The sequence below is a fragment of the Capra hircus genome, chromosome 29 (assembly GCF_001704415.2).
Source record: "Capra hircus breed San Clemente chromosome 29, ASM170441v1, whole genome shotgun sequence".
NCBI classification, from domain to species: Eukaryota; Metazoa; Chordata; class Mammalia; order Artiodactyla; family Bovidae; genus Capra; species Capra hircus.
Window position 1 is genome coordinate 31259206 of NC_030836.1, and position 16292 is coordinate 31275497.

Here is a 16292-nt window from a genome sequence, read left to right on the forward strand (position 1 = left end):
ATGGAAACAGAAGCCACTTAAAAAAGAAGAAATATGTGTCACAGAACAGTCAGGGAAGAAAGATGTATCCATCGTTCCTTGAATGTGGAATAGCTTTTTAAGTAATTATTTTCCTAATATTACAGATAAAAACACATCAAATCTTTTGACAATTATAGTGAAAAGTCATGGAAAACTGAAGGGCTTTCAGTTAAAACCAAGGTTAAAAACTCTGCAGAGGAGGCAGAAAAGCACTCTGGTCAACTGGTGTCTATTTAGACCGACAAATGTATTTGGAAGGATTAACGCTAAACTTATCTGTCCATTTACAGAGTAAGTAATAAATGATGGCCACCCCTGTAAAAATACACACAGAATTTAGAATCAACAATTAATGATTCATCAGCTGCTATTAAAAGTTCACTTAACAGTGGAATTGATGAATGATGGCATTTTGGGATCTCTCACACATCAAATTTATAAGGAATTTAGCTAAATATTTCTACAGATCAGCATGTAACTTGGGTAAAAGCCTTCTTCCCTAAGAGCAAAAAAAAACTTTATTTAAAAAGGAATTTTAAAATTCCTCTTACCCCTCTTTTTCTAGGACTCAGGAACTTTCCCTATCAACTTGTCACACTTTATTTCCAGTTTCAAATTCTATGATTAGAAAAACTTGTATATTTTAGCTTTTATGTGTGAGGACCAAAACAAGCTAAATTATGCTAAGAATAGGTCTAAGGTACATCAATGTGCCAAAAATCTTCCGCAACTGAACTGAGCTGTGAAAAATCACCTGGCTTTAACCATTATTCAAGTTTGAGTCGTCTTCTCTGCAACACAAGCATGCTAAAAAATCTTCCTTAGCAAATCCATCAGTCTTGGATGTTTCACTTTATATGGTGATGAAAAGACAGATTATCTGGCAATGTAGTCCCTCCAAAAGATGTAAAGCTGATTCCAGCTTGGAGTTGGGTTCTGGCTGCTTCTAAGAGAGATCAGAGAGCAGGAGAGCCAGGGAGGGGAGGGTGGGGCCTGGGAAGGGCCGGGGAGGAGTCCTCCTTACCAGCACTGCAGGTCGAGCCGCTGAATAGGTGGCAGGGCCACTCACTGCAGAATCCACAAAGTAGCTCATCACGCCGTCAGCACCTGCGTGGGAAAAAGCACTCACTGAGCTGCTGGGCAAAGAACAAGTATGGATGAGAAACCAAAGAAGGCCTCAGATCAGATCTCCTTAGAAGCATCAAGGTCACTTGCTTGTGTTACGGAGAAAGGAATGAAAATGTAGAAAAACAAAGAGGGGTTTCCCTGGTGGTCCAGTGGCTAAGAATCTGCCTTCCAAAGTAGGGGAAGCTGGTTCGATCCCTGGTCGGGAAACGAAGATCCCATATGCTTCGGGGCAGCTAAGCCAAGGCACCACAGCTAACTGAGCCCGAGAGCTGCAGCCAAACAATGAAATGAAGCCAAACAAACAAAGACATATTTCAAAAGATAATCACAGAAATCCAAAGCGACCAACAGGGAGCAAGGCCGACTCCCGACTGCAAGAGAGCCTGAATGGTGATGTCTGCCGCAGACAGCTAGCGCTCAGAGACCACAGAAAGACCCTTTAGAGGGTTTCTGGGCAGGAATAGGTCTTTTAAAGTCACATTCCCATTCCTGTATCTCACTCCCTCCACGGCCGACCCCGGCCTGGCCCTCCACGTGCAGCGTGGCATTTATCAACTGGTGAGAGACCAAATAGAGAAAGGGTAAGAGAGAGGAGGGGTGGAAAACCTTTACTGAGAAGGCATGGCAACCAGGACCCTGAGCCAGATAAACAGAGAGAAGCCCCAGAGGGGAATGCATGTTACCCATCCTCACAAAGAAGAAGGGCTATTATTAAATAACTCTTGTTGAGAGCCATTATCTCCATTCAAAGTCTGAATGACCATCACACTTGAGGAGTGTTCTGGCTAAAGGGATTTTACAGCTAGCTGTCAGTCATCAGGAAAATCATTTATATATAGCAAGCATTTCTGTGGATCCAAACACTCTCTAAAGTACACTAGTCCATACGCTTTCATGAGTCCAATATTACACATTTTAAAAAATGTCTTTCTTGAATGATTTAGAAGATTAAATTCCTCGGTATGTCATTCAGAGGCCAAATTCCTATTGTTAGGGAGTGACATTTGAGTTTCAACTCAGCTCCATTCCACTTTATATCTGTCCGTCCTTTCCCTTTATTCTTGAGGACAATTAAAGCCACTGACCTCCTTTCAAGAAATATCAAGAATAATGTAGGTCTTATGCTCAATTTGCAACTCTGTTCACCATACAGCTTGACAACCAATGAGCATATACATCTTCTTTCATATGAAGTGTCTTTAAATAACATTGATAAAGTTCTCCATTACAAAATTGTACTGACCAAGGCCTACCATCACACAGCAACTACTTGCACACAGTTGAGAAAAAAGTTAAAAATCTTCTGAAGACATAACTTATCCCAAAACTGTGCTTATTGTGTTTAACTAAAACATCACCTTTAAATGACATCTTTTCTCCCAAAAAGTAGGATGCAATCTAAATAATATTAATTTAAAAAATGTAAAATAGCTAAGGGTAACCATGTTCATCAAGCTTCCCTGGTGGCTCAGTGGTAAAGAATGTGCCTGCTGGTGCAGGAGGCATGGGTTTGACCCCTGGAGAAGGCAATGGCAACCCACTCCAGTATTCTTGCCCGGGAAACCCCATGGACAGAGGAGCCTAGTGGGCTGCAATCCATGGGATCGCGTAGAGTCAGACACGACGTAGCAACCAAACAACAATTATGTTCATCAAGATGTTGTTTTCTAGTTTTTTCAGGGACTTGATTGCAAAAAAAAATGGCTCCCAGGAGGATCTCCCAGGTGGTAGAGCTGAAGAGTTGGAAAAGATTGAAGTACTCTAGTCCAAGGACACTGTTCCCACCTGGAGCTGGAGCTGTGGTCCCCTATTCAGTGTTTGCTTCTGGCTGCTGCTGCTGCTGCTCCTGCTAAGTCGCTTCAGTCGTGTCCGACTCTGTGCAACCCCATGGAGCAGCCCACCAGGCTCCTCCATCCCTGGGATTCTCCAGGCAAGAACACTGGAGTGGGTTGCCATTTCCTTCTCCAGCGCATGAAAGTGAAAAGGGAAAGTGAAGTCACTCAGTCGAGTCCGATTCTTAGCGACCCCATGGACTACAGCCTACCAGGCTCCTCCATCCATGGGATTTTCCAGGCAAGAGTGCTGGAGTGGGGTGCCATTGCCTTCTCCGTCTAAAAACAGTGAGCAGCTACCAAATATCAGATTCTGCACTAGAGAAGAGGGCCTGGTCAGCGTGGACATGACCCATATAGTGTACAGAGTGCTCCTGCTTTTTGCCTCAAAATCAAATTCCTAATAAGTCATCAATCACCCTCACTTCAAAGTTTTATATCTACTCATAGACGAGATTTAAAAGTTGACAACACAGATTGTGTCTTACTGATAATGGCTTAACCAAGATCTGATTCCTTAGGGAAAAGTTGCCCCATCCCTCCAGGGCCCCACAGGGCAACCTAAAACTTAGGAGAATGTCCAGACGTGGAGAGCGCTGCTTTGTGTAAGCCATCTAGCCCTCGATTTCCTGCAGAAAGCCCCCGGGGTCCCCCGAGTCATCACAGATCTCAATTATTTATTCAACAGGCACATCAAGGCTTCCTCTGCCAGGAACTTGTTAATCATTCAGTAAATAGCGACTTTGTTCCTCCTGTGTGCTCAAGACACAGGTAAACAAAGACCTCTCCCTCGTGGACCTTACGTTCTATCCATTTCGGGGTAAAGCTGAGAAGGATGGATCTCCATCTGCAGGCAGTGGAGAAGACAGACTCACGGAGAACTGAAATACAAGATGACGAGGAGTTTGCCTACAATACCGAAAACAGTTCTGCCAAAGCCTGGGGTATAGGAAGCCGTGGAAGACTGCACAGCGTACTTGGCCTTATGGATGGTCCCTAGACTCCACAAGCAGGCCCAAGTCTTTGCCCTTCTGAATTCTTGCTAGACTTAGACATTTGTAAAAGAAATGCTTTTGGGATCAGCCGCCTTGTCCTGAAGCCTAGCTCAATGGCATCAAAAGCAACACTCTTCCTCCTACCAACCTTCCACGTAGCTGGGAAAAAGGTTTAATGGAAATGTGTTTTCTCTTTCCGATGGAGAGAGAGAGTGAGTAACGCTCTGGCCCCACACAGGGTCCAGCCTGAGCTGGGCTGAATTCATGAAGCTTCACTCTCTGTGACTGACACTCCCTTGGGTAGAAGCCCTTTGCCCACAGAGGAAGCTGGAAAGAGGGAGTTGCCAGGGCTCTGGAGGGCTCTCATCTCAGGAAATAACTCTGGGACAGAAATGGATGACCGCTTCATTATTTTTTGGAGAAAGAAAAAAAGAACCCTCCCTGTTTCCACTTGTAGATGGTGACAGAGACCAGCTGCTGTAGACGTAAATCCTTTCAGAAAAAGCACAAGGACTGTTTGGGTAAAAAAAAAAAAAAAAAGACACGTTGGCCAAGGAGAATTCCCTCCTACATGACAACTATTTGGATATCGGCTGAACCAACGTTTTTGTCTTGGCGTTATAAACGTTTCTGCCTAAACACAAAACAACTGTGTAAATTCAGCTTTATTCCCCAGCCTAGAGGCATCCATGGGCTTGTCTGAATGCAGAAATGGTTTGAATTCTTGGTAACATAGGGCAGAGAAGAGCTGAGCTCACTTCCTTGAATTGGAGCCGCAGTGCTCAAGCAGCCAAGCAAAAGTATCTGCAGCGACTTTGTGCTCAGGAGGCAGTGGGCTCCCAGCTTTGGTCCACCCCAGCCTAGAGGTCCACTGCAGCCCCGTTGCTCACCACCCCACCGCCCTAGCCCACCACCAGCCGACCAGCCACCTCGCCTGTCCATCCTCACCGCCCTGGGCTTTCAGGATGAAAATGGGCACACCATGCGGAGGGGGGGAAAATGCAGCAGTTTGGTTTATGTGGGCATCTTGCGTCCAGTAAAATGTTTTGGGATCCTGGGAGCCCTTGCTTCTTCCTAAAGCATGTGATGGCCTCTGGAGTCCCGCCCTCCACAAGTCCTGGACACAGGTTGGGATCTACAGGCTGACACTTGCTTCCATTTGGGTCTCTCCAGGTGCAAGCTGAGTGACACACAGAAGGAAGGGAGGCAAGGGACTCAGAGGGGTGTTTCAGGCCAAGGCAGCAGAAGAGCAGGGAACCCCGGGGAGACCAGGCTCAGTGGAGGCTGAAACCAGTTCCCCTCAACTCTGTCCCCTGCTCTGCTCCGCTTCTAGGTGATAACTGTGATGTCACTTATGAGTTTTCATTTGGATTATTATTCTGTTGTTGCTGTTGTCTTTGCAACCCCATGGACCACAGCACACCAGGCTCTCCTGTCCTTCACTATCTCCTACCCATGGACTGCAGCACACCAGGCTACCCTGTTCATCACTATCCCCCAGAGGTTGCTCAAATTCATCTCCATTGAGTCAGTGAAGCTATCTAACTATCTCATCCTCTGCTGTCTCATTCTCCTCCTGACCTCTGTCTTTCCCAGCATCAGGGTCTTTTCCAACGAGTCAGCTCTTCACATCAGATGGACAAGGTATTGGAGCTTCAGCTTCAGCATTAGTCCTTCCAATAAGTATTCAGGGTTGATAGCCTTTAGGATTGACTGGTTTGATCTCCTTGCAGTCCAAGGGAGTCTCAAGAATCTTTCCAGTACCACAATTTGAAAGCATCAGTTCTTCAGCCTCAGCCTTCTTTATGGTACAACTCTCACATCCGTACATGATTACTGGAAAAATCATAGCTTTGACTATATGGACCTCTGTCAGCAAAGTGATGTTTCTGTTTTTTAATATACTTTTTAAAAGCCAAAATTACAGTGCTACCAACAAACCCACTGTGATTTAAATTTGACCTTGCTCTCTGGTCTTTGTGTTAGTATTCTAGATCAAGAATTATGGCTATAACATACCCAGGGTAAGAAGACTACACATGGTAAATACAGAAGCATAAGAAAGCTGTCACAGAAAATATAGATGGTGCAGATTTTTCCTTTTTCTTTTCTTTTGCAAGTTGTGCATAATTTAAATAGATTTGCAATAAATGTTTCTCTTAATATCAACAATTTAGAGTTCCTATAAATTCATATTCCAAGCATACCCTGGAAGCAAGAGAAAAAGAATTTGGCTTCCAATAGGATTAGTCATTCAAAAGATACTTTCCCTAAAGAACAGCACCTTTGCCAAACTAAGGGTTTCCCAGGTGGCTCAGTCGGCAAAGAATTCTCCTGAAGGGCAAGAGACCCAGGAGACGTGGGTTCGATCCCTGGGTCGGGAAGATCCTCTGGAGAAGGAAATGGCAACCCACTGCAGTATTGTTGCCTGGGAAACTCCATAGACAGAGGAGACTGGAGGGGTACAGTCCATGGGGTTGCAAAGAGTTGGACATGACTGAGAAAATGAGCATGCTCACACATGCCAAACTAGAGACAACACTCTCACCCATGTCATCGAAGCAACATCTTTCATTTACAATAGAGAGAGTTTGATTGTCTTCTTTCTGAATATAAATCTGTGTTTTAAAGACTCAGACCGAGTGTTACCTCTTCTAGGGAGCATTCTCTAAATCTTGTCAATTAGATGGACGTTCTCGATCCTCAGGTTTGGGATTCACTTTCACAATGAATGTACCTAACAAAGTTCAGAGTACTTCCTGCATCGTAAGTTTCTGATCCTGCGTCATAAGTTGCTAGAGGGTAAGGAACTGTGTCTTTTTAGCTGACACGTTGTATTAACAGATGTGCGATATGCTTGCCGACTAAATGAAGAAAAGACCTGTGTGTGAATACAGTTAACATATGCAGGAGTTACGTCTCAGTGCCTGAGTATCCAAGACAGCAAAGATATCTCTGAGACAAAGGAAAAAAGGGACATCACCTGTGATGATGTGTCCATATGCAATTCTGAGGTTAGATTTCTGTATTAACTGCGAGCAGGACCATATTCTTCTCTGAACTAATGGAGATAGCCCATTGATGAGTGTACTGTCTCCCATTATTTTCTTTCTAATTCTCATGAGAAGTCCATTTGTAGTTTTCAAACCATTTAAGACGTTCTCTTCCTTGATCTACCAGTATAACAAAAGCTATCACGTCTTAATTCTCCAAGAACTCCCAATTCTTTACGAACCTGATTTTCTTGACTGAGTATTCCAACTGATGGGAATAAATATTCCGTCTTATTTCAAGAGCCAGAACCGCCCCATAAAGACCATGTTCTGATCCATGGGTTACTGGCTTCTGCATCTTAAAGTCAATTCACCGACCCTTTCACTAAGTTCACGAACCATCAAGTCACAGATTAATGAACATGTCAGTCTTGCTTCTCCCCAACTTCACTGCTAATGAGTCCCCCAACTCTTACTTGAACACAGGCTTGAAAATGACTCATATCCATCTCCTATTTCTCTGAACAAGTCTCACCTTCTAATTAACCATAACGCTCTCAGGTTCTGTATGAACTGACACAGCTCAACCAATCTGTCTTAGAATACTAAACATAGACTCCTGTTATTATAATATTACAAAAGTCATTCACTAACATCTCCCAAAAGGAACAGAGAATATAAGATGGTTTTTGTCTGCTGAGCTGTGATAATCAGGGGCTAATAGTGCCTTGTAGACCATTTTATGTTTCCTCCTCCTGGAAACAAATATCTCTCCATTACTCTGCTGGGATGGTGCTGTCAACAGAGGCAGAAGGGGGCATCTCTCGTAAACCTCAAGGGAGTATGTTAAAACCTGCCCGCTCTTCTGTGTCTAGGAATTTTACGAGCACAATGCCCATTTTAAGTCTCTGAAACTTTCCGGAAACTAAGGCTCTGCTCTTTCTAGTATGGGAACATCCTCTGCAAAACTAAAGGTGACATTCAATCAGCAGTCTGGCAATAAAAGTGCCTACAGCCTTGTCCTCAAATGGCATTCCTCATCTTCTATTGAATCCTGAAATTCAGAAAATAACCATGGTTGTTCTTCGACATACTCCAGCGCCATGCGTGTAGTAGGCACTTAATAAACAACTAAATAAAAAATTGGGATTTGCATCACTCAGAACCCTGTGGCAAAATGAGGGTTTGGCTAACAGAATCAGATCAAGGTAGGCTCAAGGATAATTACAGGCAAGATATTCACAGTGAAATGTTCTTCTTCATAGCTTTTACTTTTGGGGTGGAATCTAAGCAATTACACTGGAAAGACTGATACTGAATCTGAAGCTCCGATATTTTGGCCCTTGATGCGAAGAGCTGACTCACTGGAAAAGACCCTGATGCTGGGAAAGATTAAAGGCAGGAGGAGAAGGGGACAACAGAGGTGGTGGGATGGCATTACCGACTGAATGGACAAGAGTTTCGGCAAACTCTGAGAGACGGTAAAGGACAGGGAAGCCTGGTGTGCTCCAGTCCGTGGGGTCGCAAAGAGTCGGACACAACTTAGTGACTAAACAACTACAAAAGCAACTACACGGAAAATCTACATTATAAGAGCAAGGAAACTATTATAGTAAATTTGGGAAAGAATAAATGTGTGAAATATTATCAGGACCAAATTATATTTCCTACTATTGATGTTAATTATGTGCAAGAGAAAGTTATGAGTGACAGCTGTTTCTTTTTGTCTCCAAATTTACATGCATGCGTGTCTGTGGCCATACCACCCTGAACGTGCCCGAGCTCATCAAATTTACACGCATGCCTCCAAAATTACATGAATAACAAACATTTTTAGATTAGTCCTAAACTTTGAATGAATATGAATCTCAAATATGGCAAAAAAAAAAAAAATGGGATTTGATCTAGTTAGCTAGTATTGCCCAGCTGCATAGCCCTGTATTAGATGCTATGGTAATTCCCAGGCTGAGACTAAATCACTTTTCTTTTTTATATAGTTATTTTTCTAGTTGATGAGACAATTATAAGAGACAATGAGACAATTATAAGAGTCTTGCTACTCAGCAGTACAGTGGTTCCTCTCAGATCAGTAGCATGGACAAGCACTCGGGGGTTAGCAGAACTAAAGAGCTCAGGTTCCATTCCAAAATGATCAAGAACATTAAAGTTTGAGAAATGCTGGTGTGACTGATATATTATGGGAACATAAAAGATGAAGAGATGACTTCTGCAAGGATGCTGAAGGAAAACTTCAAGAGGAATTGGCATTGAAACGGGCCTTGAAAAATGGGTAGCTAGAAGTATGCACAAAGACTCAGAAATAAGAAAACAGTAGATAAGAGAACAAAAAATAACCCAATAGTCAAATTGATTGTAGGGAAGTGGGAGGTGAAATTGAAAGACGCTCTAGGACGGATTACCAAACTAAAAGCTTGGACTTTTTTCAGTATAGCTATAGATTTAAATAGCAATAGTAGTAATAATAAACTTTACAATGATATATTATCAAAATTAAAGTCATAACTGGTATATCACATAGTGGAATATTACATAGCAGTGTAAAGGAAAGAACTATTGATACACTGAGCCGCATGAGTGAATCTAAAATAAAGTAAGCCAAATGAAAGAAGATTACCTACTATATGATTCCATTTATATGATATTCTTGAAAAAGAAAAACCAAAGGGTCAAAGAACATGGCCTGGAGGTGAGAAGAGGATTTGACTATAAAAAAGCATAAGGAAATTTTTTTTTGAATGATGGAACTGTTTATCTTGATTGTAATACATTGATTTATACATTATAAATACTTGATTTATACATTAGCCAAAATTTGTAGAACTATACCCTAAAAAGGGTGATTTTTACTGTTTGCCAATTATACTTTAATTTTTAAAAAAGTGTGCTGGGGGAAATATAACATTATAGTACTAAAAAATTAGATTTTTTTTTCCTAAGAAACTGGAAACAAAAATGAGTAAGCTGGAGAAATGATGTGAAGCATCTTGGCTTCAAGGACAGCTATAGCAGAGGTCATGGTATATGAGATTTTTGGCCACATTGAACCCAGAGAGAGCTTCAAGCTAAAATGTCAACTCTAACCCCATAGTGACTGCCAAAAAAACCCCCAAGGAGCATAGAAGTTTAAAGAACTACTTTTCAACCTACAGCGTGTGATGTCAGATATAATCTAGAATTTAGATATGGCTTTGGCTCTCCAGAAGCTCTCAACAAAACTGAGAAATGCTGTAAATATACAGATAGCTATTGGGAGAACAATAAATGAATGGAGTTCGGAGAGTTTTAATAATGCCTTTTAACACCGAACGAAGCACACCAGCTGCCTTCAATCTCTCAGATCCAGCGAGCAACTTCTTGGACTATATCTGATGGTTTTATTTGTTCTATTGCCCAAATTGTAAGTTTCAAATTTCTCAGCATACTGCTAAACAGCTTCCTGGCATGCTTATATAAAGAGGGATTTGGTAAAGTCAATGAATTTTAGAGTTGGAAAAAAATCTCATCAAATCTGTCCATTTTTTATTTGAATGAACTGAACCCAGAGAGGTGAAGTGTTCAGCAGAGTGATAAAGATAGATAGACTATGGTTGACCGGGACCTCCTTACCGAGTGTGCGTGTGCATGTGTGCTAAGTTGCTTCAGTTGGGTCTCTTTGCAACCCTATGGACTGTAGCCCACCAGGCTTCTCTGTCCATGGGATTCTCCAAGCGAGAAAACTGGAGTGGGTTGCCATGCCCTACTCCAGGGGATCTTTCTCACCCAGGGATCGAACCCATGCCTCTTCCATTGGCAGGCGGATTCTTTACCACTAGCGCCACCTGGGAAGCCCTTACTGAGTGTGAAGACAAATTTCTTCATCTCACAAAGTCTTTATTTCCTCAACTGTAAAATGGAAAAAAATAATACCAACCCTTTCAAGATTATTGAGGAGGGTTATATAAAATGAAACCATTTTACACATGATAAAATGGTCAATAAATAGTGGCTATAATTATTATCACTGTTTTATCACAGTGCCTGGCACTAGTAAGCATTGACTAATTAATAGTAATTGTGGATTTTACTGCAGAAGTTATTCATTCAGATATTAGAAGCAGAACCCAGATGGCCAATATACCTTATCTCTTTCTAAAAAGACTTGGATTTAAATAATCAAAATAGGAAGCCCTCCCATAATCACAGGTTGAGTAGCCTTAGCCAAGAATTTCACAAGAGAAAAGCGCCACAATTTCAGTTGAATGGCAGTCTGCTTGTACCATTGTTATGCATAAAACCAAGAAGTAAGCAGTTTTCTTACCTTAGGGGAACAAACAGGCTGAAAGCTGTTTCAGGAGGGAAATATCCAGCTTCCTTTGATAGAAATGTGAATCTTATGTGGCCTTACACTTTGGCAACGAGATATAAATATAATCAAGTTGTAAGCTGCTGTGAGAATCACTGCAAGAGTTTTTGTTTGTTCTGTTTTTTACAACTTTTTTGTTTTTGTTTTTGCTTTTAAACCATACTTTCCAAACTGATTTACATAGCAATCACCTAGGAATCACCTGAGAATCAGGTTTCAAGGTACAGCCAGACGGTCTGCATTTCTGCCAAGATCCCCTGCGATGCTCATTTTGAGCAACGAGGCAGTGTCCGGACTCCCTTAGTTAAATTCAGGAGTGGTTACGAGGTGTTTGGAAGGCAGAGCCCACTGAGGTACAGGCAAGAAGAGTCTGGGCCACAAGCTGAGCAGAGGATTAGTTGTTATCTTAGCTGCCTTGCAAGCCCAGCCAGGAGAAGGTACAGCCCGGGAGCCGAGCCTCCGTCCTAAGCCCTGTGCCAGATGAGGACTAGGGCAGCATCTGACAGGGCTTCCTGCCTTTCCTAAGAAGCCAGGGTCTGAGTTACTTCGCCTCAAATGTCAAGAAACTGATCACTGCTCTTCCTCTACCCAGAGGAATCCTTTTGGCTTAATGATCACTAGGAGCTCCAAAGGGCACTATATTTATCATATTTTAAAAGTATTTATTTATTTATTTGACTGCACTGGGTTGCAGCATGTGGGATCTAGTTTCCCGACCAGGGATAGCACCCAGGCATTGGGAACTCTGAGTCTTAGCCACTGGACCACCAGGGAAGTCTTATTTTATGCACGCTGGACTTAAATCTTATGGAAATTCTTTGCTCTATGTTTTGCAACTCTTTGAAGTTCCATCAAAATTTGTCCCAAGAAATTCCATCAAAATTTGTCCCAAGAGGGATCAAGAGAGAGATTTACTGATCTTGTCAACTAGAACTTGTAGCATTTCTTCAGAGTCAGTGTCTTCCTAACAATGAATCATTAATTCATAGATTCTCCTTTGGAAAAGAAGCGTAAGCCATGGTATTCTCCCAGATAAATCAACCATTGGGCTAAGCAGAAAAATTTAGCCTGAATTTGTATAAGTGCCTCAGAGTTACTAGGTTCCTATGAGACGTGACTCTAGCCACAGCTCTGCACCCATATGGTTTGGATCCTTATAAAAAAAACTATTGGAGTATAGTTGCTTAACGATGTTGTGTTAACTTCTACTATAGAGCAAAGTGAATCAGTATACGTATGTATGCCTTTGGTTATAATCAGGTCTCACCACCAACCAAATCATTCTGAGTACCAGCCTCAGAGTCCTCATCTGCTAAATGGGAACAAGCGTGCCCACCTCACGGACTTCATTGTAGGTTAAAGAAGCAGCCCAGCCTGTGCAGGGCACAAGGGCCCCAGGACATGCCAAGTGCTCAGGAAACTTCAGGGGTGATCATCCTTCCTCTAGTGAAGTGGAGAAGACAAGTATTACACCCAGAGAATCAACAGGATTGAAAGGCTGAGTTCCCTACAGCTGCATTTGCAGTAGAGCGGGGACAAAGGAGATGCCAGGGCAAATAAATGAGTGGTCTTCGTATCTGGGTTGGCCCAGGAATGAAGGTTCCCCTCAAATGTCACTAAATAGCTGTCCACAACACTTATTGTGCTCAAACGCTAAGTATGTTTTCATTTCCGAAAAAAAGGGGAGAGAAAAAGAGAGAGAGGAGGAAGGTGGGGCTGGGGGGAGAAGGAGGGAGAGGAAGAGGGAAAGGATATCCCAGCTCCCTTCTGCTGTTTGATGCAGAAATGGGAGTTTTGAGTGGGCAATTAGAGGAGAATTGCTGTAAGAAACTGTTCTGTTCACCAATCAATAAAACCAGGAGATATAGCAGAGCCTGAATTATCAGTAAGAAATCAAGCAACACTTTGATGCCATCACTGGGGGACCTGGCAGTGCCAACAATGTGTTTCCGGAGCATTTGTCTGCCCTCTGACTCACCCTCCCTGGGGACCTGGCACCCACACACCCAATCTGTTCCAAGGCTACTTCAGACTCTCCCTCAAGCTTATTGGCACTATTTTCATTCTTCAAAGCTCTAGGCTGTTTACTTCTATTCTCATGAAGTAGGTGGAGCACAAATCATTAGTCCCAGTTTTTTCATTAGTCGCAGTTTTTTCAGTATTCCCATTCTAGAGAGGAAGAAAAGAAAGCACTTCAAATTACTTGTTCTCAGTTCCAAAGCCAATCTCTAACAGACCAAAGGCTGCACTGGTGCCAGCTCTGACCCCTTCACCTTTGAACTGCAGTATCATCTGAGGCCGGCAGTTGGCCCAGATCCATGCTTTCAACGCGTCCTCCAAGGTCACAGGTGACCCCATGTTGAAGGGTTACACCCTGCTACCCAGCCTCCCCGAGGCTCTGCTCTGGGACCTCCCTGCACCTCTAATAACCGGCACCTCCGTGTAAGCAGCTCTCTCTGGAATCAGGCTTCCCACATCCTCAGCGGCGGAACCAGAACGGAAGAGACTGCCTGGCTGCCTTCGCTGTTTGTTTTTTCACTCCTGGAGTTGGCAAGGATGGGAGTTGTTGATTTACAATTAGGAGCAGCGTGCTTCTTCAAATATTAATATTAATAACGACGGTGCTGAACACATGAAAAGGCCTTTTCATCTTCAAAGCACTTTGCAGACATTAACTCATTAGCTCTCTCTCCCCTCCGCTCAGAAACAACAGGTAAGGAAGAATCTCCAGTCCCCCCGCCCCTGCCCGGCCCATGCCTGCAGAAGCAAAGAGGTTTCTCTTAGATAAAAAGAAGGTGTTGCCGTCCAGACTTAACAGCTGTCGAAAGAGTCAGAGTGCCAGGCATTTTACAAATCAAATGGAGCTGCCAGAGTTGCCATTTCAGAACCTGGATTTCCCGTTGTTTAACAAATATCTCCCTTTTCAGTTGCACAGGAATGGTATGAAGTAGGAGGGGAAATGGCCTTGTGATTTAAAAAAAAAAAAATCTTACCCGAAAGGTGATTAGGAAAACCTGCAATCAAATGCCTTGGTCTCGGTAACCTAGCATCTTTTGAACAGTTCGCCTACATGAAACACAACTTTAAAAGGGGGTGACAGAGATGTTTTCATAACAGATGAAAAGCCCCAAACAAAATGAGATTGCCAGATAATAAAAATCACCAATGGAAGAGGGTGGCCATCCACATCCCCTGCTGTGCGCAAAGCTGCCCAGGGATTCAAGCTCTACGAAATACCCACCTTGACTTTCAAACTCCTGCCACAAGTACAGTCCAAAAGATGTACAGTCCCTTGGAAAACTGAGTCACGAAACAGGTAAAAAAACACCAAAAAGCCTAGTCAGATTTGCAAGACTCAAACCTGTAACAATTTTCTCACAATGTAAGCAATTCATGAAGCTGCTGAGCTTAAAAGAAAATTTTTCCAAAATTTCAGAAGCAAAACAATGGCACACTAGGAGTGAAAGAGAAAAAAGGAAAAAAATGTCTACATTCAGCTACAGCTTTATTTCTTTGGAAGCGCTCCAAGATGTGAAGAAAATTCAGTTTCTGACAAGTAATCGGCGAGTGTCTAAAATGTGCGTGATTTTACTCTTATGAAACAGGAGAAAAGGGGAGACAGTCTTGATTTCAGACTATTCTAGCAAGGTTAGGGAGTATTTTTGAAAATGGTTCTTAAGCAGTTGAATGAAAAATATAGAAAAATGTGAAAAGAGAAACAGAAAGCCGCTTGTATCCTGAAAGTCCCCATCAATTTACCGGTTAATTCCACCAAATGAACATACACACACAAGAAAAAGGAAAATGGACCTCAAAGTTTTAGGCAGAAGCTCACACCCCACTCACTTACTACTTTGCAGGCGAGACTGGGTGAAGAATGGGTCCAGAGTGAGCTCCCTCAAAGTCTACGGTCTCTTCCCAACTACCTGCGGGAATCCTCTGCTCGGAGGCTAAAGAGGATGCAGGGACCATAATCTTCCTAATAGAGTGGCCTCCTTAAACTGGGGGGTGTGGTCAAGCCCAGAAAAGCTGGAAAAAAGGCAGTGTTCCACGGGCCCCTTACTCCAGGAAGGCAGCCACTAAGGTTAGGCTCTGCGATCTGAAAGGAAGAGCAAATCATATTACTTATTGAGATAACACCAGATCACACCTTAACTCATACCATTGGAATTGCCCTTCAATTAAATGTAATTCAGCCGTGGAGAGTAGCCGGGAGAGATGTGAACTACAGAGAACTCCAGCAATGGGATAACTCTCTGAGTTTGCTCTAGCTTTAGATTTAGTCTCTACTGAATATGTGAATATTCATGACTCACATTTCTTGACTTTCTCAATGGAGACCCCATTTAACTTAGACTAGGGGTCAGGAGAGAGTTGTAAGGGTCAGGGCAGACTGGCAGAGAGCAGACTGTCTACCACCCCATCACCAGCTGAGCTTATCTCTAGGAACCAGGCTTTATCTGTAGTAACCTGATGTGAAATGTGATGTTTCCTAAGGAAATGAAAATAACTCTATGGAAGCTAGCAGACCAAATTGAGAATAGGGTATTCTGAAACTAAGCTGTTACCCTCCATGTAAGAGTGGTTTTAGGAGATCTCTAAAATAGATTAGTTGCAGTGACTCTGACTCCTAGTCCATGGTTCAGGAATAAAAAGGCAGAAATATTGATATATTCCTCATTTAGAGAACATCTAAACAGTGTGAAACTCTTCTTTTAGGTGAAAATACACAGATTCAGAAAAATATTACAGTGTAATATCATTTCTCTGATAGGATTATTTCATTACAGATTTTTTTTTTAAGTCAGTATTTGGCTGCCTAATTTAAGGCTTTTATCCTAAAAATTTCCATTTACTTTGAGGAATGGATGGGAGTTAAAGTGTGCCATGGTCGACTCCTTGCCGTTTCTAAGGAAGACACAAATGCTCAAGTTTGAAAACTATGAAAATATAGTAAATG

General features: G+C 42.6%; 1 protein-coding gene across 2 annotated transcripts in view; it reads right to left on the minus strand.

Moving 5' to 3' along the window:
- ETS1 (ETS proto-oncogene 1, transcription factor) overlaps nt 1-15269 on the minus strand; it is a 142417-nt gene extending 127148 nt beyond the window's left edge. Inside the window, exons 1-2 of one of the 2 annotated variants that reach the window (XM_018042658.1) lie at nt 15183-15269; nt 1046-1128 (exon numbers count right to left, since the gene is read on the minus strand). In XM_018042658.1, the coding sequence (XP_017898147.1) occupies nt 1046-1114 (69 nt within the window). In that variant the 5' untranslated portion in view covers nt 1115-1128; nt 15183-15269. Of the gene's footprint in view, nt 1-1045; nt 1129-15178 lie in introns of both variants that reach the window. The other variant, XM_018042659.1, reaches the window with a different exon arrangement.